Genomic DNA, 26,236 nt, shown 5'->3' with positions numbered 1-26,236 from the left:
CTTACCTCACTGAATCTGGTTATCATTTTGCCTTTTGTTACATCCCAGATGAAGGCACCATTTCTGGATGTTGCACCTGCTATGCAGTTCAGATCTCCTTTAGAGAAAGATATTCATGAAATATCACAATAAATTTTAACATCACCATATTGTTTGACTAATGTGTTTCCAATTTGAATTCAAGAAATGTAATATAAACAGAAGACATAAATGACACATAAACAAGAGTTTTACATAGTTTAAGGGCAGCATTTGATACTAAGTCAAAAATACCAATTTCAACAAAAGTCTGACTTGTTTTTGTACAATCCTATTTGGAAGAAAGGACAAAAGAAAAGTTGTATTGTTGTAAAAAGAATTATGAATGCCGGCTGAAAGTCTTGCAGTTGACAGGAAAATAATGTACACGATGAATATGACTCAAATTGAAAGAGATATCTCAAGGTTTCAAGCTTAAACTTGTAGCAACTAGAGCATTTTCTTTTAAAGTTACTTACAAAAAAAAAAGACAAATCAGGAAGAATGCCACAGAACACGCAACAGCCCTTTGTTTGCTTAACCTTGCACCACTGCAGCATTGAAGCTCATCAAGAATGTACTTGAATTTGTAAACACACTTTAAAGAGTGGAAAATCTGCACACAAGACTTCATAGTAAGAACCTGTAAACTTTAATTCAGGCCTAATCCAAAAGCCACCAAATTCCTCTCACTACAATGATCCTCTGTCCCAATACAGCTATACTTTCCTTAAATAGCTACATATATAGCTATATAAAAGTCTTACTATTATTTTATACCACATTTCAGAGGTGGAAAAGGTAATCTAAGCAGGAATCTAGAAAGGTACATTTAGCAGCTGGAAAGGATTCAGGTAGAAGGATAGAGGGGAAAAAAAAGGAAAAAAAAGACTAAGTCCTATGTTCAAAGATCTTCTGAGATCACAAATGATGTCATGCATTGGATTATACATTAGGAATAAAATGCAAGGTGGAGAGGAATTCTCTAGAGTAAGGTACATGAAAGAAGCAGGAAAAGTTCTCTCTGGGATGGACAGGAACTTTTGGAATGGGAAGGAACTGAAGTTAAAGCACATGCTTCCAATTAGCTTAAATTTTTTCCTTTAAAATAATCAGAATACAAGACTTGAAAAATACATCTCCCCTTCACCAGTGAATAAAATATTCTCTCAATGAAATGCTACCACAAACTGAATTTAAATTTCAAAATAAAACAACACAAAAGAGAACACCATATTTCACAATGCCATAATTTCCATATAACAAGATAAATAATCTGTGAAGAGGAACAAGGGACTCTCTGAAATGAAAAAAGTGCCAATTCATTTCACATATACAGACTACATTAAATTTCCCCTCACAATAGTTTTTTTTCCAGTCAGCTGTTATTTCGTAGAGATTAAAAGCATAGAAGAGAAATACAGTGAGCAAAATTATTCAGACTTTTTAAAAAAATTGCATTTGCTGTCCAAAGAATTAAAACACAACAAGAAAGACTACCTATCAAGTACTGACATTATTAGCTATCAGAAATGTATGTCCAGGTTCATCTAAGTGTATTGCAGAACAGTTTAAGAAGAAAATTTCCCACTGACTTTGGTGACTCCTCTAAGAAAAAGTAGTTGCTTTGCCAAAAAAGGTATTCTCTAGTCAAATAAAGTAAAAGCAGAGTTCTTCAGTGATTAGAATCCTACACAAGGAAGGAAAAGAAAGAACTACACACATATGTTCCACTATTTCAGCACAAAACTGACTTTTAATTCCTTCCCATGCAAAAAAAGCCTTTTCATTGTCTGCATAATGCATTGCTGGAAAGGTTCTGGAGATTTTCCTCCCTTCATTCTAACACTGTATGAAATAATGAGATCATTCCTTATAAGGCTAAGCCTCATCAAGGTTTGAAGCATTGAATTCTACAGGTTTCACAGACAATAGTTCAGTTATGTTCAAACCTTGTAAGATAACCTTCTATGTAAAACTAATACTTTTATAACACAAATTCTGGTACACAATTCTAACTCAAAGAACATTTATACCTAAAGCAAAATATTCTTACCTGGAGCCCAAGATAGGGAATAAATAATCCCCTCATTACCAGGAGATGTGTAAACTGCTGTTAAAGTATTTATGTCCCAAACTTTTATTGTGCCATCAAACGAAGCTGTAGCAAGAAGATCAGGGTTATCAGGTTTGAATTTGCAATCAAAGATGGTCTCAACATGTCCCTTAAATGAAACAAATATTTAATCCATTTTTATTATATTTGATTTTTTTCAGAAGACCAACTCTAGATCAAATTCTAAAATACATTACATTATAATCTGTCAGGTCCATTATGAGTTTCAAAAAACCTGTATGCTATGGCCCATCAGTTAAAATTAAAAGGCATAAAAAAGCTTGGACTATAATAATCTTCCTTTTCATATTCTCATCATTATTAAGGCAGAAAAATTCTGCCCCGAAACAACAGGGTGATGTTATGCCAGGGAGTTGTTAGCATTTTCCATTGGAACTGAATTGCTAAAACATAAACCCATGAAAAAAAAAAAAAATAGAAATAGAAATAATTTTGCCCATTAAGTTAAAGTATCTGACTAAAAAATATACAGCTTTGTATATTGGTCATGTTCTATAAGTTTTGTACTATTTCATTGAATTTTCTGTTTGTAAATATGCTCTATCCTCTATTGCAGTTTAAACTTCAATTTATTAGAAATGTCACATGTGAATCATTTGTTTTGTAAGACCTACATTTGTAGAACATGACACATACATGAGAGACTGATAATATGTAAGAACTTTTTAAAGTCTCACTTTCTTTACAGGACCAAAACCATTAAAATGGAAAAAGAACACCAAATAGCAGCTTCTACTCAAACATGGATGGGACTGGAGCTGAATATTATCCAAGTTTTTCCCATAAAAAGAGAAGGGAGGAAGAGGAAAGGAAAAAAATAACTATGTGAAGAAAAGACTCACCTAATACTTGATAAACACAGTATTGAATTTCTGCTTCAAAGAAGATTTAATATTTGGGTCTTTGTCTTTTTAAAGTGAGTGACCTCAACATCTGAGTTGTTTATCTTTTTCTCTGTGATTTGACTAGAACTTTTAGTCTGGATTCTAAAAAACTCTCCAAATAATATTTCTGAGAAAGCTATAAATTTAAAATTTCAGTGAAAAAAACCCCAGACAAAACCAAGCCCTTAAATCTCCATTTCAGTATGAAAATAAACTGACAAAAAAATATCTTGAAGAGGATTCTGTCTTTTGCAGTGAAGACTTACTTTCAACTTCAAAACTGTTCTTTTATTTACTCAAAATCTAATGATATAAAGTGTTTTACAGTGGTGTGAAGTCTTCCTTCTCATTTTTTGCTATTAGAAGAAAGTGTATAAACCAAATAAATGCCCATTCCAAAGACAGAGATGAAACGTACCAAATCTCTAAGAAAATCCCACTTTCTGGCTCCCATGTCGTAAAGCCCCACTCCACCATCCATGAAGCAACAGACAGCATGGCCAGGAGGAAGAGAAAATGCTTGATTTTGGGTTAAAGCTGGAGGAGACACAGCCTCACTTGTTGAGGATATATAGTGATTTTTAGTAGGATACTGTGATGAACGTGCTTGACAAAATAAAACAAAAGACATAAATAAGATTACTCTTTATAATTGTTACTTAGGCAACAAAAAAGCGTCTTGTATTCCAATTAGATTAAAACAAAATAAATAGGGGAATTCATGTATGAAGTGTGGCCTGCTAAAGAAGGAACATTATAAAGTACTTGATCCTTTGCACATCTGTCTAGTGGCAACAGCGGGAACCATGGAGCTGACAAACTTATAGAGATGGACTTAAATGGAACAAGATTCACAAAAAAGGTTTTCTTGCAACCATTGCAATGAGTAACATCAATATTGCACTTACATTTTTTCTTTGGAGGAGAGCTTAGCACATGCAAACCATGGAAACCAGTTTTCTTCAATTTAAAATTATCTATAGGTGTTGTACGTGAAACATTCCAAATACGTAACACACCAACTTGAGAATCTGAGGTTTAAAAAATACAAATCAATTTATTTTTAAATTAGATATAATAGTTATTATATAATAGTTTTTATAGGCATATAGAAATGTTCTATCATAATATTTGTCATTATACGTTTTTACACATTTATTATTCTTTTTTTACTGTACACAGAGGTATGCAATTCAGTGATTGATTTAAGCAAAACCAAAGGATGAATTAAACTTGGAATCCTACGAAGACTTTTGTAAGTGGGCAAGGTCATCTCTGTGATAATATCACTATTAACAACAGTATTTATTAACAGTAATCAATTCAACTTCATTATAAAATATTGTCAGAGTCTGACTTTTCTTAATTCATTAGTTTAACTTCAGCAATAATGTCCATGTTGTAGAAAATAGGCAGGAAGTAGATTTTTGTGCTTTTTTTTTTCCTAATCTTTTTAAAAACAAAGAAAGAAAAGTAGAGGATCAAGAAGTGACATCCACTAGTACAATGTATTTTTATTCTTGTTTTCAAACTAACTCTCATATTTGTTGCTATATTACTTAGGATAAAAATAAAGTTTAAGTCACTTGTTTATGTACACAAGAAATACAAAGTAGGTGAAAACTACAAAATACAGTGTTCTGTTCTTTTCTATAAGTTGTTCGGTGTGTTTTTTTTTTTTTTTTTTTTTTTTGTACAATGCATGTATGCTTTTATTTGTAGAAATGTTAAAAAATAGAAAGATCAAATGAAGTATCAATTTTGAAGACTTACTCCTATATATATTGCCTTTGTATGAATAAGGAAACACAAGGCTTACCTCCAGTTATAAACATTCCAGGTGCACTAGAAACCCAGGCTAAACACTGAACAGATGCTGCTGCACTGGGAAAATTAAAAGTTGTGACACAGGACAGAGATTCAGAATCAAGTAGTCGAATGCCATTATGTAAATTAGCAACAAGAAGGTAGTCAGTTGACAAAGGATCCCACTCCAGCGCTGTAACTGGATCCTCTTCATCTGTTCCTTCAAGAGACTCTGGTCTTAAGACATGTTTCTGATTTTTAGAACCTTTAATGGCACAAGAAAACAAGTTATTTCAAAATGAAACCAAATATATCCTTTCAATAGTTACAAGGTTTGCTAACAGAATTTTTAGCTCTCCCTGAAATTTTTAGTACCCTGCTCCACTCTCCTCACCAGGGACAGGAATGAAGTCAGCTTTGCAATATTTTATTTAAAGTAGTTCTGGCTCCATCAGATCCAATTTTCATTTTTATACAACAGAAAACAGAAACAGCTGTCAGGATTAACAACATAATTTTCCACTGAAGAAAAATATGTTGAATCATATACATCGTCCTAACAATTTGCAGGAGTACAGGCATGAAGCACAGTCTAAAATGCAAGTCCACTTGAGTATAAGGAAACTCACATATCACAGCAAATACAGGCACAATAAAGGCAGTATGAACTAGGGTAAAAAAGGTGGTAGTCAATAAAGTATTTATGAACAAATGCCATTAGACTTTTTTTGTCAAAATCTATGCATGCAATTAAGAAGAGTTCATAGATTTTTGAAGCCACAACAATTCATTCACTATCTAGTTTGACACCTGAATAACAGAAGGCATTTCACTGGATGATCCATTTTATTGAGAACCACAATTTTTGACATTGTGTTTATTTCTCACTTTTTGTTTTTACATAGAGCTGGCTCTTAGTTTTATAAGACAGTGTATAATCCAAAGGAATGAAAACACAGATCTGTATTTTTGAACTTGTAATCTTGTATTAAAAAAAAACCAAACTAATTTTGTACTCCCTTTCTAGAAATAAGGAATAGACATCTTCCATTATTCAGTTTTCAACCTAATTTTTAAATTTGATAATAAAGAATACATTTAATTTGTCATATATATTCCTTAATGATTGATATGGAACAAAGCCTACTCCAGCACACACTAAAAAAGGGTGAAAAGTTTTTGTTCACTGGGGAACATTCTGAATAGTAAAATAATTCTCATGATTTTTTAGAGAAAATACTATTAGTGCACCTTGTATCTAGAGTAACTTTATAAATCAATTACCAGAAATTTCAGAAATAATGTAAGGCTTCTTAACAATTAATAGCATAAACTGTTTTCTCCATTCCATTTGTTTGTATATATGACAAGTAAAAAGGCGCTGTTGTTCTGGAAGCATCAGGATTAACAGTAGGAAAACAACATTAAAATGATCAGATAACTACTTCAAATTTGACAAAAACTGTGGATATTCCACTTTCTTTAACAATATCTCCTGGTTACATTTCAATTCAGATTTATTATTGTGTGAAAATCAACATTCAAAGGAAAACCAAGAACTGACAACCCAGCAAAACAGTCATCTTTCCACTAGCTTTACAAGAACTAAAAAAAGACTCAAAAAGAACTCAAAAAAATCTTTGAGTGATCAAAGCCAGTCATATTCAAACACTTCAGTGCAAGAAAGTGCAATCAACTGGTGGGTGAGTATAGATATCTAGGAGCTATTAAGTTTTGCCTGTGCTTCACAAAATAGTCCAGAAGCAAAGCTCATGGAAACCTTAACTGATAAAATTTTATTTTCCATTAGAAGAAGACATCAGCACTGTGAATCGTGTAGCTGAGTCACAGGTCACTTAAGCAAGCTGTCCTTATTTAGAGAACAAATGAAAGGTAAACTAGTATAGAACATTTGGCTCTACATGACTGTGCTGTATTTCTTTAAAAATAGGGTACTAATCTTCAATACTAACATATTTTTCCTTCATAGTAAAGATTTTGCTACATCTAGAGTTATTAAAAAAATATGGCCAAAAGAAAAGCCTCAAGTAAGTAAAAATAATTTAAAATAAGTTTAGTCTACTAATTATACAGCAGTGCCTCACACTTAAAGAGAGAGACGAGAGCCCACAAGTAAATCACTTTCAAGCAATTAATGGGAATTTGTGGATGTTCAGGTTTCTCAAGGTAGCATTTACTGGACATCCTACAAAAGGACTGAAACCTTGAAAAGTAAGGAATATGACTTTCCCCACCCTCCCCAATTGATTTCACTTTGACTGGAACTTAGTTTATCACTAACAGGCATTTAACACATTCTGAAATGGCGTAGAGGAGGGCTGAACTTAGATCTCAAAGCAAAAAATGAGCTTTCTATTTATTATCGTGTTGTGGTTTTGAATTCCTTGTGTATCTCCTCAACTCTCCTCCCCCGTTTTTTTTTTTTTTCAATAGAAGACTTATATTGATCCAAAGAATAAAATCTTTCTTCTACTCTTTGTTGTTTTTTAAAACTTGTTTTAAAATTTATAATTTTATTGAGTAAAAAAGTAAGATGAAATTTTACTATAAACTGCAAACTAGAAACACGCAGTTGATAAAACATAACTCAGATCATAGAATCATAGAATGGTTGGGGTTGGAAGGGACCTTTAGAGATCATCTAGTCCAACTCCCCTGCAGAAGCAGGTTCACCTAGATCAAGTCGCACAGGAACATGTCCAGGGAGGTCTTGAAGACCTCCAAGGAAGGAGACTCCACAACCCCTCTGAGCAGCCTGTTACACTGCTCCATCACTCTCTCAGTAAAATAGTTTTTTCTTATATTTAAATGGAACTTTTTGTGTTCCAGTTTCATCCCATTACCCCTTGTCTTGTTGCTAGCTACTATAGAAAAAAGGGATGTCCCAACCTCCTGACACCCACCATTAAGATATTTGTAAATGTTAATAAGATCTTCCTTCAGTCTCCTCTTTTCTAGACTAAATAGCCCCAGTTCACATAGCCTTTCCTCATATGAAACTTTAATTATATCTGTATGTTAAGAGACGTATTACAGTCATTCATGAAAATGTAACCACAGTAATGGTACTTACATTTTATTAGAGCAACCCCACCTATTACTCAATATTACGTAATTTTGAAACATAGTTTAATGATCTGTTCACCAAAAGCCATCCGTTTTTTTTACCTAAAAATTCTTTGTCTTTTTCTAATAATGTCAAGAAAGCAAGTTAAAAGAAAATTAATACTGGTATGAGTTCTTTCAAAGTCACTATCACTGCTCAATGTCATCTTATTTATAAGAATAAAATATTTTTAATCAAATTGTTCAATTCCTTACTGCAAGAAAGTCTGGGCTTTGAATGGCTGATCTACAGTATTTCAATTATTAGTTTTTCTTGAAAAGATTTGAATCTATTGTACTGATTTATCTCACACAGTATAATTCGCTCCTCAGTTCTGACAATTGATTTATAAGTAGACCTCTGCAGTTTAGTCATTTTTTTTGGTTACATAAAATCAAATAAAAATCCTATTTGACTAAAAAAGTTCTTTACATTCATTTCACAAAAAGAAGTGTGTTCAGGTTTTTTTATTTGCATTTGCAGAAAATAAATTTTAAATTTTAGGTCCTTTTCCTATTATTTTTATATTCATATTCAAATCATTTTAGACAAACTTAGCAACAAGTCAGTTTCATAGCTATGTAGAGGTTATAATATTCAAACAGATTTCCTTTTCCCAATACTAATTCAGTCAACAGCACAGAAGCAAAGGAACCTGTTCTCTGTGATACCACTTAGAGTAAACTGAAGGAGAAGAAATTTTGCATGGCTGTTGGATACTACTATATAAAATTAACATATTATTTAAAGAACAACTTTTCTTCCAAAGTTAAAAATCACTTTTTACTGGAGATAAAATAATAGTCCACCTAGTACAGATATCTGCCTCTGTAGAAAACTTTGAGAGAACTCAACAATCCTATCAACAAGACAACTTTAAAAGTATGCACAAATGTGCTAGGTGGATTTCAGACATAAGAGGTAAATATTTTCCCATACAGTTTTTGGCAGATCAGAAAGATGATGATAGTATGAAACATGATATGAGATTCACCACCATTCCTGGAAAGGTGATGGAACAACTCATCCTGGATGTCATTTGTAAACACACGAAGGAAAAGATGATTGTCAGGGGAAGTCAACACACATTCCCCAAAGAGAAATCCTGCTTGACCAACCTGGTAGCCTTCTATGAGAGTATAACTGGCTGGCTAGATGAGGGGAGAGCAGATGTCATCTACCTTCACTTCAGCAAGGCTTTTGACATCGTCTCCCATTACATCTTCACAGAAAAGCTCAGGCAGTGTAGGTTGAATGAGTGAATGGTGAGGTGGTGTCATGGTTTGATATGACAGTCATTTCTGGTAAGGAGGAAGGGGCTGTAAAGATGGCTACTGAAAGAAGTTGCTCAAAACTCTCCCCAGCTCTGAGCCACACCCACTTCTGGGGCTAAGCCAATTAGACACTTTCATGATCACTTTTTAAGAAGAAGCCAGAAGAGGAGGCTTCTTCTCATTTCTTTCTTCTGTTCCCTTCTTCTTCTCTGGCTAGTGATGGTGCAAGGAGTGGGAAGAGTGAGAGAAGCAACCATGCAGACTCCAAGGTCAGTGACGAAAGAGAGGAGGTCTGCTGGAGCAGAGACTCCCCTGCCTCCTGCGAAGAGGAATGGTGAGGCTGAGATTTGTTTGCATTTCACTGAAGACCCCATATCAGGGGCAGAGATTCATGTTGCTAAAGCAGACCTTGCACCAGGGGCGGTGATTGTCTTCATTAAAGACCCTATGCCAAGGGGAGTAACTATGGGTGGAGGAGGCCATGTCCCATGGAAGGGACCCAATATTCACAGAAGCTACAACTGTTGGGAAGAACCCACGCCAAAGAAGCTCATTAAAATTATAGCCAGAAGAGGTCGTGTCCCATGTGAGAAACCCTGTATCTGCAGAAACTGCAACTGTGGCAAAGAATCCACACCAGAGAAGTTCATTACGGACTGTGTCATTAAGACCTTGTATTGGAGCAGGGGAAGAATGCAAGGAGTCGTCCTCATCTGAGAAGACAGAAGTGGCAGAGCCCATCTGTGAGAGACTGACCACATCCTCTATTCTCTGTCTTGCCGAGCTGTTCAGAAGGGAGGAGGTAGAGATATCTGGAGCAGTGAGCTGGGCCCAGGAAGAAAGGAGGGATGGGGGAGGGAGATCTTAAAGTGCTGGTTGTAATTTTCTCATCATCCTACTCCCTTTTTGCTTTTGTTCTGTTTCTTGTAGATAGTAAACTTTCCTACTTTCCGAGTCAAGTACTGGAGTCTGTTTTGCCTGGAACCGTAATTGGCAGCGAGCCCTCCCTGCCCTTGTCTCAATCCACAACAACTTTGGTTATCTTTTTCCTCCCACTTTGCTGAGGCCTCCGCCATCCAAATGGTGGGGGGCAGTGAGCAAGAGACTGTTGTAGTGCTTCTGTGCCAGCTGGGCCAAACCACAACAGATGGATCAAGAACTGGATGAATGACAGAGCCCTGAGGGTGGTGGCCAGTGGAGTTCCACAGGTGCTGGTTCTGAGGCCAGTCTTGTTCAACATCTTCATCAACAACTTGGATGAGGGAACAGACTGTACTCTCAACAAGTTCCCTGATGACACCAAACTGGGAGGACTGGCTGATTCCCCAGAAGGCTGTGCTGCCATTCAGCGGGATCTCGACTGGCTTGAGAGTTGGGCAGAGAGGAACCTCATGAGGTTCAACAAGGACAAGTGCAGAGTCCTGCATCTGGGAAGCAACCACCCAAAGCACCAGTACAGGCTGGGGGTTGAACTGCTGAAGAGCAGCTCTGCAGAGAGAGACCTGGAAGTCCTTTTTAACAATAATCTAACCATGAGGCAGCAATGTGTCCTCGTGGCCAAGAAGGCCAATGGCATCCTGGGATGCATCAAGAAGAGTGTGGTCAGCAGGTTGAGGGAGGTTCTGCTCCCCCTGTACTCTGCCCTGGTGAGGTTTCATCTGGATTACTGTTTCTACTGAGAGTCCAGTGGAAGGCCATCAAGATGATCAGGGGGCTGGAACATCTCTCTTATGAGGAAAGGCTGTGGGACCTTGGGATTTTTAGCCTGGAGAAGAGAAGACTAAGTGGGGATTTAGAAAGTGTTTGTTAAGAGGATGGTGCCTCCAGTGACAAGCCTAGGGGTGATGGGGATAAACCGGAACAGAAAATGTTACACTTTAACATAAGAGAAAACTTTTTCACCCTGAGGGTGAGGGAGCCCTGGCACAGGCTGCCCAGGGAGGTTGTAGAGTCTCCTTCTTTGGAGGTTTTCAAGAACTGTCTGGACATGTTCCTGTGCAACCTAATCTAGGTGGATCTGCTTTAGCAAGGGGGTCAGACTAGATGATCTCTAAAGGTCCCTTCCAACCCCTACCATTCTGTGATTCTACAGTCCTATGATTCTGTCCAAAAAAGTGCAGAGTACTCTAGAATAAATGCAAGCAAAGTAAAAGACTAAGCAAAAGATTCAAGTCAGTCCATTCAGAAGAACAAGCTTGCTGGGAAGTATAGTTCAGTAGAAGAACATGGCTGCTACCATTCCATAAAAATGCAGTTTATTGTACTTGTGAAAAAAATGCAATGTTATCTTGGTCACAAAGGGAGAAGATACAAATAAAATGCTCTGCACTTTTTATCTAAGAAAATACATTTTTATGATATGGAAGGAATAGGAATATTATGAACTAAGAATAAGTTTGTATATGTACATGCATACATACATGTGAAAAGTGCAGAATTACACATAGAGACAAGACATGTATATATATATATATATATATATATATATAAAAATAATAATTAATATATCAGTTTTTACCTGGCTGAAAAATAGATAGGCTTCCATCAGTATGTCCAAATACTACTTTTCCTTTTTTCTTTGGATGCCATCTAAACAGACTGATATCTGACAAGAAACTATGTGCCTCTCTGTGTACAGTTACCCCGCTGTCAGGTCCTGAGATAGTCCAAATGTACAATGGACCTCTGTGGGACACAAATGCAACTGCATCACCAGCATTCCAGCACCAGCTAAGTGACGCAGGAATTCCTGAAACATACAAGTATATCTTGTAAGAATGACGATATGAAATTTAATGTATTGTATTTAATGTATCAATTGTCTTGAAAAGCTGTAGAAATAATTATTCTATATAAAAATGATTAGACTGAAATTTATAGAACTGTGTGGACATCTTACGGTGTAAAAGTAAACTATACATATCCATAAGCGGGAAGCAGAATTATTTCCCAAATTATTTTAATAACACATTGATGGGATATACGAGACCTATACCTTATTAGTGCCAAAGAAAATCACAGCTATGAAAAAGCATAAGCCTGATACTGTAAACAAGACTTATATTAATTCATAATTCTATTTGCTACTAAGCAAGTAAAATATTGAAAATTTAAAAATATCTATTTTTACAAAACACAATGAAATTTAATTTAGAGATAAATATAACAGAGGCAGATATTTGTGACAAAATTGGAAAGCTAGCTCTGTACCCAAAGGGAACTCTTGATAGCTTTGTTCTAGATGTATGACAGTTTTAATTTAATTGCCTAACAACTAACAGTAGGCATGCCAGATTAAGGATTTTGAAGTCAGTATCTCCAGCCTTCATTATCCTCATAACTTAATAATGTGTGTCTGAAGGAATATATGATGGCAAGAGAAACTCCTCAAGTTGAAGACTCAAATATGTTTGTATTAAACACTTGAATATGGCACTGTCAAAAACACTAAAAGTAACATTAGTTGTGTCCTGGTAGACAGCAGGATGACCATGAGCCAGCCATGTGCCCTCATGGCCAAGAAGGCCAATGGCATCCTGGGCTGTATTAGAAGGGCTGTGGGCAGTAGGTAGAGAGAGGTTCTCCTCCCCCCCTACTCTGCCATCATGAGACCACATCTGGAATATTGTGTCCAGTTCTGGACCTTTCAGTTCAAGAGGACAGGGAACTGCTGTAGAGAGTTCAGCGCAGGGCCACCAAGACAATTAAGGGAATGGAGCATCTCCCTTAAGGTGAAAGGCTGAGGGAGCTGAGGCTCTTTAGCTTTGAGAAGAAGAGACTGAGGGGTGATCTTATGAATGTTTACATATGTCGTGGTTTGGCCAGCTAGAACAGCAGCACCATGACAGTCTCTCGCTTGGTGCCCCCATTCACCCCCACCCTCGTTAGGATGGCAGAGGCCCCAGCGAAATGGGAGTAAAAAGATAAGCAAGATTGTTGTGGATTGAGACAAGAGCAGGGAGGGCTCGCTGCCAATTATGGTTCTGGGCAAAACAGACTCTAGTACTCAACTTAGAGAGGAAAGTAGGAAAGATTATTCTACAAGAAACAGAACAGAATAAAAGCAAAAAAAAAAAAAAAAAAAGGGAGTAGGATAATGAGAAAATTACAACCAGCACTTTAAGATCTCCCTCCCCCATCCCTCCTTTCTTCCTGAGCCCAGCTCACTGCTCCTGATATCTCTACCTCCTCCCCCCTCAATGGCTCAGGGGGGCAGGGAGTGGGGAATGTGGTCAGTCTCTCACAGATGGGCTCTGCCACTTCTGTCTTCTCAGATGAGGACGACTCCTGGCATTCTCCCCCTGCTTCAACACGGGGTTCCTCCCCTGGAACACAGTCCTTAATAAACTTCTCTGGTGTGGGTTGTTCCCAGCAGCTGCGGCTTCTGCCGATACAGGGTCCCTCTCTCAGGACAAGGCCTCTTCTGCGCATAAGTTTAATGAGCTGCTTTGTCGTGGATTCCTCCCCAAAGTTGCAGCTGTGGATATTGGGTCCCTTCTTTGGGACATGGCCTCCTCCGGCCAAAATCACTGCCCCTGGCTCAGGGCCTTTAATGAAGTGAATCGCTGCCCCTGGTCCGGGGTCAGCTTTAGCAAAATAAGTCTCTGCCCCTGATGCGGGCTCATTATCAAAATGAGTCTCTACCGCTGATGCGGGGTCTTTAAAGAAATGAAAATAAATCTCAGCTTCACCAGTCCTCTCTGTAGAATGCAGGGGAGTCTCTGCTCCAGCACACCTCCTCCTCTCTTTCATCACTGACCTTGAAGTCCTCATGGTTGTTTCTCTCACCGTTCCTACTCCTTGCACCACCACCAGCCAGAAGAAGGAAGAAGGGCAGAAGAAGGAAAAAAAAATGGAGGAAGAGACCTCCCCTTCCGGCTTCTTAAAAAAGTGATCATGGAGGCGTCTAATTGGCTCAGCCCCAGAAGTGGGTCTGGCTCTGAGCCGGGGAGAGTTGCGAGCAACTTCTTACAGGAGCCATCTTTACAGCCCCTTCCCCCTTACCAGAAAAGGCTATCATGTCAAACCATGACAACATATATGTAAAGGGTGGGTGTCAGGAGGATGGAGCTAGGATCTCCTCAATGATATCCAATGATAGGACAATGGGCAATGGGTAAAAGATAGAACATAAGTGGTTCCAAAGAAACATAAGGAATAACTTCTTTACTGTGAAGGTGATGGAGCACTGGAACAGGCTGCCCAGATGGTTTGTTGAGTCTCCTCTGGAGCATCTCTGCAACCCATGGTGAGAACACAGGCTGTGCCCCTGCAACCCATGGAGGGCAATGGCAGGACTGAGAGCCACCAGCAGCTCCAGGTGAGCGTGCCTGGATGGGTGAGGGACTGTGTGGGGAGGCAGCCATGGGGCAGGCCATGCTGGAGAGCCTGCGCGCTGCAGAGCAGACCCATATGAGAGGCAGAGAGGAGCTGCAGCCTTTGGGATTAACACACAGCAGAGCAGTCTGTGCAGGGCTGCCAGGTGTGTGAGGGGTTCCTGTGGAGGAGCAGGGATGACCAGCGAGGAGCCCACCTGCCCTGAGGAGAGATAAATGGCAGAAAACATCAGGAATAGACTGACTGAAGCCCTCATTCCCTGCCCCCTTGAGCCATTCAGCACAGGAGAAAAAGACACCGGGATCAGAGCTCTGAGCCCGGGAAGAGGGGAGGAGGTGATCTTAAAGGGCTGGTTGTGCTCTTCGTCATTTTACCACTCTGTTGTATCCTGTTTGTTATGTTTTGGGGTTTTACGGTTATGTTTTGGCTAGTGGTAGATTAAATTATTTTCTGTTTTCTTCCCCAAGCTGAGTAGCCTGGTCTATTTTGTCGAGGACCATAAGCAACAATTAAGCCCTCCCTGCCCTTTAGGAAATCTCAAATCTGTGGTACTTGAGTCTACTCATGGTCTTCTGTCCCTGGATGGGCCTAAACCACAACAAGAGGAATTTACTCAAATACACTATCATCATTTTCTCAAATGAACTGCAATAAATCTGACAATAATATTGTGCTATGCAATGGTTAAACCTCTGGCCTACCAACAATATAGAGTTTATATAAAGCATTTTGGATACCTGTAGATGAAAAAGCTGTATGGATCAAACAGATCTCCATGTCTGAAATACCTTTTGTATTGTCCAGCTTGGCCACAGCTTTCTGTTTTGTCACATTCCAAATAATGACTAAACTATCTGCACTGGCACTTGCAAACACATCAGGATTGTGTGGACACCAAGATATGGCGGTGATCGTCTTCTTATGCTCAGACATAATTGCCTGGAGCTTGAATTCATTGTATCGATGATCCAGCTAAACAAAAAGTAAAATTCAGTGTAGAAATACATATTTTCTGAAGTTGCTTTACATACTATTCAATTGGAAAATAGTTCCTATAACAGTAGTAGACTTACAGCTGAATTAATAGTGAATTTAACAGTTATCAGTACCTGACATTTCAATAAATTCAATTCTCTTAAGTTTGACTTGGATGGAAAAATTTTTAAATATTCAATTAGTTTAACCAGTATTATCATAGTCTATTATCTTGTCACTTATAAACTATTTATTCCATCAATAAATGCACTCAAACATAATCCTAAAATGCTTTATTTATAGGCATAGTGAAAACTATTTCGTAATCTGAAAGAGGTTAAACAGGAGAGAATATGAAAATAACTTTGAAATCCTTCTAATTACTTAAATCCTTTAGTGCAATTAAAAAAAAACCAAAAAAAACCCCACAAATGCCCAAACCTGACACTGTAAATTTAATTTTAATCCTAATAGTGATAACTCATGAAGCTAAAAAGACTCACTTCCTGACATATTTCAAAGTCTAAAAAAAAAGATCACAATGCTTACCAATTCAGAAATGAAGTAATAACTTGTTCCAAAACAAGGACAGGTGGGCCATTGAATCAACAATTTTGCAGTGGATTAAACTACTTCAAAAGACTACTTTCACACTACAGTTTCAAATGAAAGCAAGAAATTGCTTCATTTCTCTAAGAACCTGCTCTTTTATCGGTGCACTTCATTCATCTCACTGTTTGTTGTATTGAGAACCTATCTTTTATGAAAAATTCTGACACATACAACTTCAAATATAAAGTGTACAACAATCTTTTCCATTAGCTGTAACAAGAAGAAAAAACAATTGGTAAGGTCTATCTTGAATGATGAGATTGAGCTTTATACAGATATCTTCTCAGCAGCAGTCATACTTCCAAAAGCATTGCATAAATGTTTCTTGAAAAGGTTCCAAGTGAGACAGACAACAATGCAGAAATGTAACTAGTGTGTTAAATAAACATAATCTTACCTGATAAATATAAATAGCAAGGGTAGCACAGTAGGCAAATCTGTCCCCACTAGCAGCACATACATCCTTGTTCCATGGCTGACATCCAGCAGCTAGAAGTCCCACTTGTTTAACATGTGACATTTTTGCCTTTAATACAGAAATTCATTACAGTATGAAAAGACAACACTAAGCAAGAGAATGATAAACTTTTGTTCCCATAAGTAACATACACATTTGTACCATAAGATATAGCTAGCCCTTATCTTTTAATAGCAACATCTCGTGTTTATGAGGTACAAATGAATGTACCTGAAATAATGCCAAGCAGATGTTTAGAGGCTTCAGTGCTACAAAAATATCATTCACAAGAGTCCATTTGGGAAAAAAAAAAAGGGGAGAGACAGCACAGGAAAACTTGAATAGCTCTTGATTTGTAGTAGCTGAAGATATTCTTCATCACTTCCATTTTCTTCTGCAGTATGGTTCAACACTGTCTACATCACAGTGTAATGCCCTCTCTGCTCTCTTCCCTTCATCCCACCCAGACAGATGGACAAAATAAACCATACTCTAATACATTTGTTTCAAGCAAGTTAAGCAATGCCTAAAAAGCTCTTCAACCACTTGCATAGAACAACTAAGCACTACTATATTATCACCCTGTTTTGAGAAACTTGCTGGGTTTATGTGGAATTGCATTTTGCTTGGTAACAGTGGGAAGGGGCTTCAGTCCTGGCCCTCATAAAGAGATCTCAAAACTTCCCCTGGCTCTAAGATGGACCCACCACTGCCATCACTATTTAAGAACAGAAATCTATAGTGGGAGAAGGTGGTGAAAGGAGTGGGACAAGATGGAGGTGACTATGTAGACCCCAAAGTCAGAAAGGGAGGAGAGGAGAAGGTGCGCCAGATCAGAAACTGCCCTGCAGCCTGTGGTGAGAAAGCAGACTGTCCCTCTGCAAACTACAGAGGGCAACAATGGAACTGAAGCACTCCAGCAACTCCAAGAGGATCCCACACCACAGAAGGTGACTGTGCTCAGAGGGGCCAGACTGTGTGGGGAGGTAGACCTGGAGCAAGCTGTGCTGGGGCAAGGAGTGGCTGCAGAAGAGACCCACACAGGAGCAGTTGTCGAGGAGCTCCAGCCCATGAGACAGACACACCTCTGAAAGGTTCATGCAGGACTGCTGGACATTTGAGGCACCCTGCACTGGAGCAGTGGAAGGACTGGCAATGAGTCCACCTGCACTGAGGTGAGACAAGCAGCAGGAGCCATTGGGAAAGGATGGACTGAAACCTTTGTTCCCCACTTCATTGTGTAGCTGAGGGGGAAGAAGTAGAGACACCACGATCAGGTGCCTGAGCCTAGGAAGAGGGAAAAGGTGGGGGAAAAGTGGTCTTAAAGGGGAGGTTGTACTTTCCCTCATCATCTTACTCAGTTTTGCTTTCTAATTATTATACTTTTAATTGATGGTGGATTAAATAAGTTTTGTTTTCTTCCCCACATAGAGTAGTCTTGCCTGTTTCACCCAGGACTGTAAGTGGTGAGAGAGCCCTCCCTGTCTTCAGGGACATGAGGCCTTCAGTAGCTTTTCTCTTCCCCATCCCATCGTGGCTGGTGTGAGCAGAGGAGTAAGCAAGCAAGCATACTCTACTATGACCAAGAACGCACACATTTTCAAACATATTGTTAAAACTTTACTCCTGGGGGGGTTGTACAAAATAACCTCCAGAGGTCCCTTCCGACCTCAACCGCTTTGACACTTAATAAAATGTTCCAAAGGAGTGTTGTTCCATTTATTTATGGCAGACTAGTAGGGAAGGACATCACACAGAAACCAGTCTTCATGTGATAAAAAAGTCCCAGGTTCAAGCCAGCTGAAAACTGCTGCAATGCCTGTCCCATCAAGCTGCAGAAATAATTGTAGTTTTACCACCATCACAGAATGCTCCAGTGGCCAAACACTTACAGCTGAAGTTGACAAGGATGACTAGGTGGATCACAGTGTGCTGATCCACATGGCAGAATAAGGTCTAAATAGCTGCAACAAGGATTCACCACTTCAGCATAGAAGATATATAAATCCAAACAAGGCTCTGTAAGCATGACAAAGTACAACCCATACACAGGATATTTAGTTAACCCATAGCTGAAACCTCTTCATACATATGTCTTCAGCTGGGCTAGCAGCAGAATCCTAATACAGGAAAACAGTTTTATGTGCTCAGCAAGAGCTCCTGAAGCAAAGAATCTTGGGCAGATTGGTGAAGGACAGCAGAATTTTCCCATAACACTGAATGCTTCAGCATGGGCTATGGTAAGGTTTGGACATAAATATTTACTCGTCCAACTATATTATAGAATGTGTCACTTAAGGACACATTTATACTGTGGATAGATTACTGGACTGTGGGACATATGCAGGAAAACATTACATGGAGTGAGAAGGATGGGATCTTTAGGTCAAAGAGTTGCAACTGTAATTTTTAAAGACAAGGAGAGATGTTTAATTTGCCAAGTGTTATTAGATACATTTTCAAGTTGAAAACAAAGGGAATTAAAAAGAAAAGAGGAAACGTTAAATGCAATCAAATATTTTGAAGGAGCAACTGTTGATTAAGAAGGGTTGTTTATGCAAGGCATTGCTGTATAACACCTTTAGAAAAGAGAGGTTGTCTGCATATTGCTCTTCATGTACTTGATATCAACTGTATGGAGGAGGAAACAGTTTTCTGAGTGACCGTGCTATTAAAGCAGACATCAAAAAAACTGTACAGTTGTGTTAATAATGACCTAGGTACCAAAGGGAACCTATCAGTCAATATTGACTAAAAGCTTATTATATTAATAAAATATCATTTAATGCATATATTCAAGGGATGAAAATGAAGTTGAACGATCAACTTTACCTTCCATTTTTCTTATTGGCTTGGATTATCTACTTGGCAGATAAATAGAAAATAATAAATATAAGAAGGAACCTCCATGAGATTGTAATTTTCTCTCACTTTGAAAAGCGAGAAATTTAAAAAAAAAAAAAAATCATTCAGAGAAATTTCCTTTGGGTGCTTTTTTAGCAGAAGATTAGGATCAGATTTAGGACAAATCACCTCAAAGATATCACTGACTGTAGTTACAGTGCTTAAAGGTTCTGACCAAGTTCTAAATGCTTAAAGAAAATGAACAGCTATGTTTAACCTCTGAAAATTTTGGTAAAAGAGACTGTACAACAACAGAACAGAAATATACTGAAAAACATGATACAACTCTGACACAGGCTAGTGCTTTGGCTACTAGACTTCCTGTCTCTCTGCCAACAATATTCATTCTCCAGATTTCTACAGGAAATAAATTAGAGATTCTCGAGAGACCAGTTCTATAAATTACATCACCTTGCAGTTCATTTGCAATCCATCTCATGTTATAAATGACAAGTCCCACATAAAGAAACTTACTTTAAAGAATCATCAACATCATCATCGTCACCATCATAATATGATGATTTTGCTGTTTAGTATTCTTTTACTATTGAGTAAAGTTAAAAATTACAGAGGTCTCTTCTGTGCAACTGAAGTATCAGTCACACATAGTCAGAAATACTTGGATGTGGGGCATTCAGAACTGCAATACATTCTTTTTCCAGTCACAAGTAAAAAATAACCAGAATCATTAAAAACAACTTTTTCTGAAATTAAAGTCATCCAAATGATCAGGTAATTTACTAAAATGGAGAATAATACCTGGAACCAGAACTCTTGCATTCTGCTGTTCATTGCAGGGAAAAATTATGGTTAAAACACTAGGTGTGTCAGCAAACAGATAAGGGACATAAAAAGCCATGGTGAAGAAAAGGAGAATTAAGTGTACAATATTGGACTACCATAGGTTTAGTTTGTAGGTTTACTGCGCACAAAATTGGTTAAAAGTTAACATCTTTTTAGACACTAAGAGTGCGCAAATATTTATTTCACATTGATAACAGATTTGTCTCATCTTCTACAGATTCTCTTCCTTACTTTCTCATATGGGAGAGGTTTCTGATTTGATAAAGTTTCATCTGTAAGAAAGTATTACCTTAAATCTTGTTTAATTTTGGTTTAATTACAGATAAAGTTGGCTGCGAAGTTCAGATCTTTTACAGATGCCAAAACAGAATTTAACAAATGTTCCTTTCAGATAACAAAGGATTTGCTTTCTGTTAATATATTCAGTGCATCTTTTGTTTTGCCTTGATATGAAAGACAGAAGTTACTTGTGACTATTTAAAATAGTCTGTAGGAAAACACTGTTCTAAGTAACTGAGAACAAGGAGGATTTCAAGCTTAAGCCCTGAAATATAGAAAAAAAAAGGACAAAGTTCTCTACACTGGCTTTACAATTACCATTGTCACACAAAACAAGATTAATACTTTGGGTCTGGAGATAGTTCCACTACTATTTCCATGTTCATGCAGCTGATTAACAATGATGAGGCTTTTATATCATTTTTTTTTTCATGCCATCAGGACATCTGCACAGTTTAGGCTATTTTAATGGTTTCCAAATGCATATGTCACTGATTACAATTCAGGCTAGATTCATCATGACTAAAAATCATTGTCATCAAATGGCTACAAAAGTATTTTAGCCTGGTTATAATTGTATTTCTATAAGTACTACTCTATATGTCATATTAAGTACTGTATTTGAATCAGAAGAACACATTTGTCTTGTCTTTGTTATACATTTGTATTAAAGATAAAAAGTAACTTTAATATTTTATGAAATTCACCAATAAAAGCCTCATTCACAAGTTTCATTTAAAACAATTTCTTTGATAACATACTATTTTTCTTAATGTCTGATCGTCAAGGAAAATGTCTCCTGAATCAGATGAATATTTCGATGAAAAATGCTGCTTTGTGATGTATCATTATTTCACTCAGTTAAAAAATCATGCTTAAGAAGCATTACTAAACTTTGATTCTTCATCTAGATTTTTTTAATGTATATGTATATTCTGATCTATATTACAGAAAGGAATTTGCACTTTAATTACTAGTATGTGCTGGTTTAAACTTGTTTCTATTTCCTGCTCCTTGTAATCAGTAATATACTGTTCAACAAAAATATTATCATTAAGAAGCATTTACTTGGAAATTCAGTACAACAGTATCTAGAACAAGCAATTACAATTGTGTGGGATACTGATTTGAAAGTATCATGCATGAAAAGCAGTTTCCTGCAGATCTTTCCAGACATTACAGATTTCTGTTGAACAGGGGAAAAAGTAGCATTCACCAGAACTGCCTGGGTAAAATCGCAGAAAATTAGAAATGCAGTATATAAACTATATATACAGGTAATTTCACACACATTGCATTTTTATACAATGGAGATTTTTCATACTTTGTTATAAAAAGCATTTCAAAATAAGGGATGTATAAGTAATTATCCTGGACTCTGCATACACTGAAAAAACCCTGTGCATGTAAAAACTGAATACCATTCTGAGAAAGCTATCAAAGGATACCCACAGTTTCCAAGGAGATGAAGGGAAGACAGAGGGCAAGAAAAATCTTTCTTTTCAATTGGCATGAGTAGCAACATTTTAAGTCCTTGTTGCTAAATATAGAAAAAGAAAAAAAAATTATACCTTAGAGTTCATATTTTTTAAAATAACAACTGAATGGTCTATATACATGGACATGGCTAAACATCAATACCTTAAAGACAAATGCCTAATAAACCCTACCTTAGTATAGGTATCATTTTCTGTAAATCACTTAAGAATTTCCATGTTCATTCCAATACCTTGCTGTTCCCCTAAAAAATGCAAAGTCTTGCTGTGGTTGTAGAATGAAATCACTTTACTTGACAGATCAAGGAACTAAACTTTGATGTTCACAGAATAATGTAGTTACTAAAGGATGCAGGAGAAAAGACTGAGGATTGTGTCGCACCACACACGCACAAAACAGCAGTCAGTAGCCTGGCAACTTCAGCTCTTTAACAGGCACCATTTTAATTTTAACCTAACTCTTTTTCCTCTGCTTCAGCAGAGTGTATTTCATTGCTCATTTTATTTCCCAATTTTACTAAAACAGTATTTATAGAATAATAACAGCTTGTTAAATCCATCCTTTAGTAGCTTTTAACAATCAAGGGGTGTGCATGCATGTTAGAAATACTCATAAATTTATAACCATGAAGTGCAACCAATAACATATGCTTATACTGTTAGTGATTATGGTCCATATGCTGTATGACCTGAGCAAATTAGTAGATATGCAATCATCAGCGGTAGAGACTCATTTTGATAATGACCCCATATCAGGGGCAGAGACTCATTTTGCTAAAGCTTTCAGCAATTCACTTCATTAAAGGCTCTGAGCCAGGGACAGTGACTATGGCCAAAGGAGGCCGTGTCCCATGGGAAGGACCCAAGCACTTCACTACAGACCCCGAGCCAGGGACAGTGATTTTCCTCTTTAAAACTATGGCCAGAAGAGGTTGTGTTCAGAGGAAGGGACCCAATATCCACAGATGTAACTGTGGGGAAGAACGTAAGACAAAGCAGCTCATTAAACTTATGCCAGAAGAGGCTTTGTCCTGAGAGAGGGACCCTGTAACTGCAGAAACTGCAACTGTGGCAAAGAATCCACGCCACAGATATTCATCAAGGACTGCATCCCATGTGAGGGACCCTGTATTGGCAGAAGCCGCAGCTGTTGGGAACAATCCACACCACAGACGTTCATTAAGGACTGTGTCTTGGGGGAGGAACCCTGTGTTGGAACAGGGGAAAAATGCCAGGAGTCATCCTCATCTGAGAAGACAGAAGTGGCAGAGCCCATCTGTGAGAGATTGACCACATCCACCATTCCTTACCTCCCCCTGAGCCATTGAACAGGGAGGAGGTAGAGATATTGGGAGCAGTCAGCTTGACCCAGGAAGAAAGGAGGAATGGGGGAGGGAGATCTGAAAGTGCTGGTTGTAATTTTCTCATCATCCTACTCCCTTTTTGTTTTTATTCCGTTCTGTTTCTTGTAGAAAAAAACTTTCCTAATTTCCTCTCCAAGTCGAGTACTGGAGTCTGTTTTGCCTGGAACTGTAATTGGCAGTGAGCCCTCCCTGCCCCTGTCTTAATCCACAGCATCCTAGCTTATCTTTTTATTCCCATTTCGCTGCCATCCTAACGAGGGTAGGGGTGAATGGGGGCACCGAATGAGAAACTGTCGTGGTGCTGCTGTGCTGGCTGGGCCAAACCACGACAACCTAGAATAGCATAGAACAGTTATGAAGGTTAATGCATGTACTACTCTAAACAAAAGTTAAATCCTTCATCCTTCCCCAGCAGAATTTAATGTAGATAGACTATTGCTTGTTGAAGTGTCAGGCTGGTTGCTAGTTTACCACTGAGCAATATATAGATACTTTGTGTGCTTGTCTGTGAAAATCAGAAAGGTTTTTTCTGGTTTTGCATACAATTCATGGCACACAAATAAACTGTGGCTCCTGTATAATCAAAAGGCAACAAAAAAATGCCTTGGATGAGGCTTTGAATTTCAGCAAGAACATCTGAGAACAGCAGAAGCCTCAGCTAGACTCATGCAATCAGCATTTGCAGATGGTATTTCCTAACTACTGATAACCTAGCAAGTGTTCAACATTAGTACATTCAGTTATCCAGATGCTGGTTAGAGGAAGAACACTATTTAAAAGATTATTTGAAATGAATAGTGGTCTACTAGTGTTCACAGTTATTTTAAACCTCCACAATAAACTCTGAGTCAAGTTACCATTACAATTGATTTAACGACAGTATCTCTGTCTTCTCAAGGGAAGAAGCTATGGACCTCTCACTGAAGTTTGGGAAAAGTTTGGATATGAAATCATAGCCCAAGATTGTATTTTACAAAAAATTAAAATTAAAAAAATCCTAACAGCTTTCAAAGTCATACAGAGTAGTGGGTTTGACTGTCTTGACTATGACTACTTGTACAGTTTAACTAGAATATCCCATATTGTGCAACTTTAATATGGAAATCTTGAAGATAATGGAGGAATGCTGGTATTTGTAACAATACATCACCAGTAATGTTGAACTACACATCTAATCAACATAAGACATTACATGCAGCAATGGTAACAAAATTGTGATCTATAGAGTATTGGTTAGTCATATGGTACCAGAACTCTAGTTTTCAAACACGTATATAGTACAAAGAAATACATACAACCATGTCTTATCTCAGGATAAAAGAGCTTCCATAAGAACTTTGTTCTCATCTTCCAGCCCAGAGCTACTACAATCACCAGAAGATTGCTTTTCTGCTAGGAAAATGCCAAGACATTTCTAATTTCAAACAAAGTTACCTCTTGACACTTCTCACACTTGAATCTCCAATGAGCGGCTATTAAAAGATAATTCCATATCTGAAACAATCCCATCATAAGTGATATGTAAAATGAGAACAGCAGAAAAATAGTGAAATTTGCTAGTTTTTAATACTTAGGAGCACATAACTAGCATTACCAACTAATACACAATAATAAAATAAAGCAGTTGTTGGTTACTTGCTTCAGTAGCCTCTCCTGTATTCTGATTTGTTAGCTGAGAATATGCTATCAAAATGAGAAACAGAAGATACAGAAATATATGGTTACATAAAGGAGTTTGATACAGTGAAAGAAATGGGACAGTCACTTCCTATCATAAATCTATGAAAACAGCAGTCAATCAAGTTTGCCCAAGGCATGCAGTCAAAAAAAATTCAAGGTATCCTGCATATGTTGCTATAGTAACAACTCCTCTTCCTTGGAAAAATGTTAATAAAACTATACAGATATCCAAGGCACAACTTGTTAAATTCACATAGTTTAATTTCCACCTTCCAAATATTTTTCTTTACATTAATTTACTCCATGCATAATATATTAATCTCTCCTAATATAATAAAATTGTTTAATTTCTCTCATTACATAATAGAGAATTACAACTCATTAAATTATGCAACCTAAAAAATGCAAGCACATGATTATCAAGCTTAGAGTATCTTTTATCCAGCTAGCAACATTAACTTTCAAGAAACTCAATTTAGATGTGCTCATCTATGAGTCAAGATCTCATATTAAAACTACTAAACCCCTTCTTAGCACCACTATGAGAATATTACTTTTGATACTAGTAATAGAATAAACAGAGAGTTAAATAAGAAAAATATAAAGGAAGATAAAATAATAATTTAAGAAATTCTTACTCTTTGTTGTCCTTCGTACCAATCATCTTCATCAAACCACTGGGAAATATAAGTCATCCAAGCCATGACAGAAGGCACAGTTGAAATAAAAAATACAGAACCTGAACACATGTAAGTATAATGAGACCTGTGCTAAAATTTATTTAACACTACAACAAGCTACTCAAAAATCAGATCTGAACTCTGTGACATGATTCTACATTAATAAATTTTACATTAATAAATACATAACCTGAAATATTTTTAGCAGCAATTTAAATGCTATATGTATTGGGTTCTGAACTAGAAAATAAAAAATCAACACTAAAACAATTACTAAATTACATATTCCAGTATTTTTAAGTAAAGCAGGTTAGCGCTTCAAGATTTATTTTACAGTGCTTCTGAGCCCTGAAAATTAGATGCTGTTTGAGTCATTCTTATTTGTCTCCTAAAAAAATTTTC

The 26,236-nt window shown here is 37.3% G+C and overlaps 1 protein-coding gene across 5 annotated transcripts in view; it reads right to left on the bottom strand.

The window, feature by feature from the left end:
• WDR17 (WD repeat domain 17) overlaps positions 1–25,873 on the bottom strand; it is a 51,843-nt gene extending 25,970 nt beyond the window's left edge. For 3 of the 5 annotated variants that reach the window (XM_061992895.1, XM_061992896.1, XM_061992897.1), the window contains exons 1-8: positions 16,568–16,690; positions 15,372–15,555; positions 11,765–11,995; positions 4,859–5,110; positions 3,948–4,070; positions 3,458–3,645; positions 2,075–2,243; positions 6–97 (exon numbers count right to left, since the gene is read on the bottom strand). In XM_061992895.1, the coding sequence (XP_061848879.1) occupies positions 6–97; positions 2,075–2,243; positions 3,458–3,645; positions 3,948–4,070; positions 4,859–5,110; positions 11,765–11,995; positions 15,372–15,555; positions 16,568–16,690 (1,362 nt within the window). Of the gene's footprint in view, positions 1–5; positions 98–2,074; positions 2,244–3,457; positions 3,646–3,947; positions 4,071–4,858; positions 5,111–11,764; positions 11,996–15,371; positions 15,556–16,567; positions 16,697–25,792 lie in introns of those variants that run through there. The other 2 variants (XM_061992892.1, XM_061992894.1) reach the window with 2 other exon arrangements.
• Positions 25,874–26,236: the final 363 nt, after the last annotated feature.

The sequence above is a fragment of the Colius striatus genome, chromosome 3 (assembly GCF_028858725.1).
Source record: "Colius striatus isolate bColStr4 chromosome 3, bColStr4.1.hap1, whole genome shotgun sequence".
Lineage (NCBI taxonomy): Eukaryota > Metazoa > Chordata > Aves > Coliiformes > Coliidae > Colius > Colius striatus.
This window is presented reverse-complemented; position numbering and strand designations above follow the sequence as displayed.